This window comes from Petromyzon marinus, chromosome 70 (genome assembly GCF_048934315.1).
Source record: "Petromyzon marinus isolate PM22_M1 ecotype Great Lakes invasive population chromosome 70, UKy_Petmar_22M1.pri1.0, whole genome shotgun sequence".
Taxonomy (NCBI): domain Eukaryota; kingdom Metazoa; phylum Chordata; class Hyperoartia; order Petromyzontiformes; family Petromyzontidae; genus Petromyzon; species Petromyzon marinus.
In genome coordinates this window covers 2,123,884-2,127,747 of record NC_133736.1, presented here as the reverse complement: position 1 = coordinate 2,127,747, position 3,864 = coordinate 2,123,884, and the positions used below count along the sequence as shown (strand labels likewise).

The 3,864-nt window shown below is 57.0% G+C and overlaps 1 protein-coding gene across 1 annotated transcript; it reads right to left on the bottom strand.

The window, feature by feature from the left end:
- Nucleotides 1-2,570: 2,570 nt before the first annotated feature.
- On the bottom strand, nt 2,571-3,608 carry LOC116957180 (olfactory receptor 2M3-like). Its single transcript, XM_032979184.2, has one exon. The coding sequence runs from the start codon at nt 3,606-3,608 to the stop codon at nt 2,571-2,573; it is 1,038 nt and encodes a 345-aa protein (XP_032835075.1).
- Nucleotides 3,609-3,864: the final 256 nt, after the last annotated feature.

The following is a 3,864-nucleotide window of genomic DNA, read 5'->3' as shown; positions in this document are numbered from 1 at the left end:
TAGACGAGCACGAGGAGCAGGTGCGTGACGCACGTGCTCAGGGCCCTCCGGCGCCCGCCGGGGAGCCGCTGCCCGCGGCACTCGCGGAGGATGAGCACGTAGGAGGCCGCGACGGCGCCCAGCGGCAGCGCGGTGCCCAGGAGGATGTTGGCGTAGACGACGGGCGCCTCGTAGCCCACCTCGCCGCACATGAGCCGGCGCACGGCCGAGAAGTCGCACGTGGACGAGGGCACGACGCGCGCCCGGCAGAAGCGGAGTCGCGCGACCACGGCGACGTAGCCGGCGCCCTTTGATCGCCCCCTTTTATATGGCCGAACAAAAAGCTGTTTCGGCATGCGGTGGCTGGGCATGCGGTCTACATGACGCAGCCAACGCAGCCTTGCCTGCCGGAGGAGCTCAACGATGTGACTTTGTCCGAATCTTTCAATTGATTTATTAGCTCCTCCCATAACCCAGCCTGGATAAACCCAGCAAGGGTTGTAGGCAGGCCAGCCTGAATGTTTCTTACTGCCGAAGATGTTCCGTTAGGGCGGTCAACGTTTTGCAAGCGTAGAGAAGGGAGGGGATGATCATTGCCGAGAAGACCCGAAGCTTTGAGTGGAGTGACAGACCAGGTAGCTTCCGCACAGGGTAATCCAACTGATGAAAATTTTATGCCACTAAACTGATTCGGAGTAAGAATTCTACTTTCAAACCAGAGTCTGTCTTAAGCACACTGCCCAGGTATGGAAAACTCTCCACTCTCTCCACAACTGCCCCAAAACCAATGGGGAGCTGAGGGGGTGGAGTGTTTGATGGCACACAATACCCAGGCAGGTGCTTAGTTTTGGAGGGGTTGATGATAAGACGCCATCTCCTTGTGGCATGCTCTAGATCTAGCAGCAGCGCCTCCAACTCTTCCTCTGAGTAAGCAGCAATCACCAGATCATCGGCATAAAAAACATGGTTTACCAATAGAGAGCCATCCCATGACCGCACCCGGGCATCTATCAGACTCCTATTGTATATGTACCAGATGGAGATTCCACCAGTACAGGGATGGAAGGCTTCTCCAACTACGTGGTCAAAAAAGATGTTAAATAATGTGGGAGCCAGAGGACATCCATGTCGAACCCCAAGGTGAACAGGGAATGGCTCCAACTCCTGGCCACGCATCTTTACCCGGACCGGCCCACCATCATGAAGGTCCTTAAATATTGTTAGCAGAAAGTCAGGAACTCCGAAAGTATGGAGAAAACCCCAGAGCCCAGTCCTTTCGATAGTTTCACAGGCCTTGGCCAGGTCAATAAAGCAGAGACGTAGGTCCTTTCGGCATTCCCTACACCTCTGCTGTAGCAAACTGATGGAAAATATGACATCTGTGCAGGACTGCACTGGGGTAAAACCATTGGGCCTCTGCAAGCCTCTCCTCAGCGTGCCTGGCAAGGAAATGTTGAATAATCTTTGCCAGGACCTTTCCCAGCAGAGTTGTTACAGTCTGTGCAGTCCCCCTTCTTAAGCACTGTTATTATGAAGTAATATAGTGCAGTCTGCACACAAACGCCACCTTTCCTTAGCACGTATATAACCTCCTTGTTGTAACAGCTCTCTCGCTTGTTCAGCAGTTCCACTGCTGGATTATATTTTTTCTGCCTGAGGACGACTGCCTGTGTTGCGATCGAAACATCGTGATTTATTGTTACTTTATACCTATGTGGCTTTACTGAAAGAAGCAAAGAGTGTCATAGAATTTTGATTTAAAGCTTTCGTGACTGCAGTAATTCATATTCTTAGCTCTTTCGGTAAAGTCACGTTGAAGGGAAACAATAAAATAATAAAATATATAATAAACAATAAAAATTCTCACGACGTTTCGACCATAACGCAAACGGTCATCATCAGGTGCATTCCTCCTTCTGTAGGGATGTAAGCAACCGCCACCATCCCTCACCTCCTGTTTATAGCAAAGGCGAGCCCACAGTAGCCTGGGGCTTACACCTTCCCAAACATCACCTCCACGCTTCCATGCCCCCTTCATGTTTTTTGTTCAGAAGAAGAGCCACTCCCTGTTGTTTGGCAGTCTCCTGCAATCGTAGAGGACTGTCCACCCCTCATGGTGACTGGAGCCAGATCCAGTCCACCGTACCTAATGAAAGCCGCAGAGATCCAGGTGATACTAGTCCAGATCCCGACAGAGGAGTGGCAACTCTCCTGCGCTTTGAGCGTTTGAACATTCAACATTGCCACTTGCAGTAATTTTTTTGCCATTTCTGGAGCAACCCCGAGGGTATGAAATGAGTCCAACTGCGGCCTCCGGGACACGCTTAGTTAGATTTTTTACACGTCTTTTTGCGGTATTTGAATTGAAGGTCGAGGGGTTACCAGACTCTCGCACGCGTCCAGAGACCCCATTCGTGGCTGTGGTGGCTAAAAGCATGAAGAGGGGAAAAGCCAATTGGAATTGGCCATTCCTCATATGGCGTTGGTCACATCAATCACGGCGTTATCATCCGGCACCACCAAGGTGGTCGGGTGTTATTTATGCGTCCGCGTGTACGTGGTACCGCGCATCCCGCAGGGAGCTGAGAGGGCTACCCGATCCTCGTGTCTTCCTGCAGAGGGGGGAGAGGCTTCCCAGGCCTAACCCGGCTTCGCAAGAACCTGACAAGGCTCTCCTTCACCTCGGCCGTCCGCAGGCCGTAGACAATGGGGTTGAGCACCGGCGGCAGGACGAACTGCAGGCTCTGGAGCGACACGCTCAGCTCCGGCGACGCCGCGGACGAGGGGGTGCCGCCCCCCGCGCCGCTGGCGAACGTCGCGAGGATGGCGCCGAAGTAAATGGCCGCCACCACGAGGTGGGTGCCGCACGTGCGCAGGGCCTTGTTCCGGCCGCGGCGGAGGGCCGGCTTGCGGCACTCGTGCAGGACGAGCGCGTAGAAAGCCGCGATGGCGCACAGAGGCAGCGCTATGCCCGCCACCGACATGGCGTAGGTGTACGCCTGCCCGAGGGCGACGTGGTTGCAGGACAGCACCCTGAGGGCCAGGAAGTCGCACGTGGACGTGATCAACGAGCGCGGCTTGCACAGGTCGAGATTGACCGCGATGGCGACGTAGCCGAGGCCCTGGGCGGCGGCGAGCGCGACGGCGAAGGCCAGGGCCCTGAGGGCGACGGCGTTGGATGCCGCGCCGCGGTAGGCGAGCGGTCGGCACACCGCCAGGTAGCGGTCGGCAGCCATGGCCGCCAGGATGTAGCCGTGCACGCGGAAGGACACGTGGTAGGCGAACATCTTGGCAATGCACCAGGGCGCCGAGATGCGGGGGGAGTCGCCGACGAGGTCGTACATCGTGCGCGGCAGCGCGTTGGTGTTCTCCACCAGGTCGGTGACGGCCAGCGCGGCGACGAGCAGGTGCATGGGCTTGTGCAGACGACGGTCGCGGGCGATGGCGAGGCACAGCAGCGAGTTGCCCGCCAGCGTGAGGGCGTAGACGAGGAGGAGGAAGGCGAACACGGAGCGCCTGATGGTGGGCGGCTCGCGGAACACCATCTGGATGTGGATGAGGTCCGTCGCGGCGGCGGCGGCGGCGGCGAGGAGGGGTGCGGAGACGTTGGGCCCGGGGCCGTCCTCCATTTTGTAATTTGCTGCGAGCGGGAAGATGGCGGCCACTGCTGTCGCCGTCCCCTCCCACGTGACGCCTCTCCCCTTTGCTCCCCCCAAAAAACTCGAGGGTGGGACTGTGGGGGAGGGGGGGGGCGGGGGGAGGGATTAAGTTTGAGCGAGTGCTCAGTTCGTTCGTTGAGCGGCGACGCACGTTCGGCTGGATACCGCTGTGAAAGAAACATGTCACTACATTTCTAGATTTGAAGCTTTCGTGACTGCAAGGATC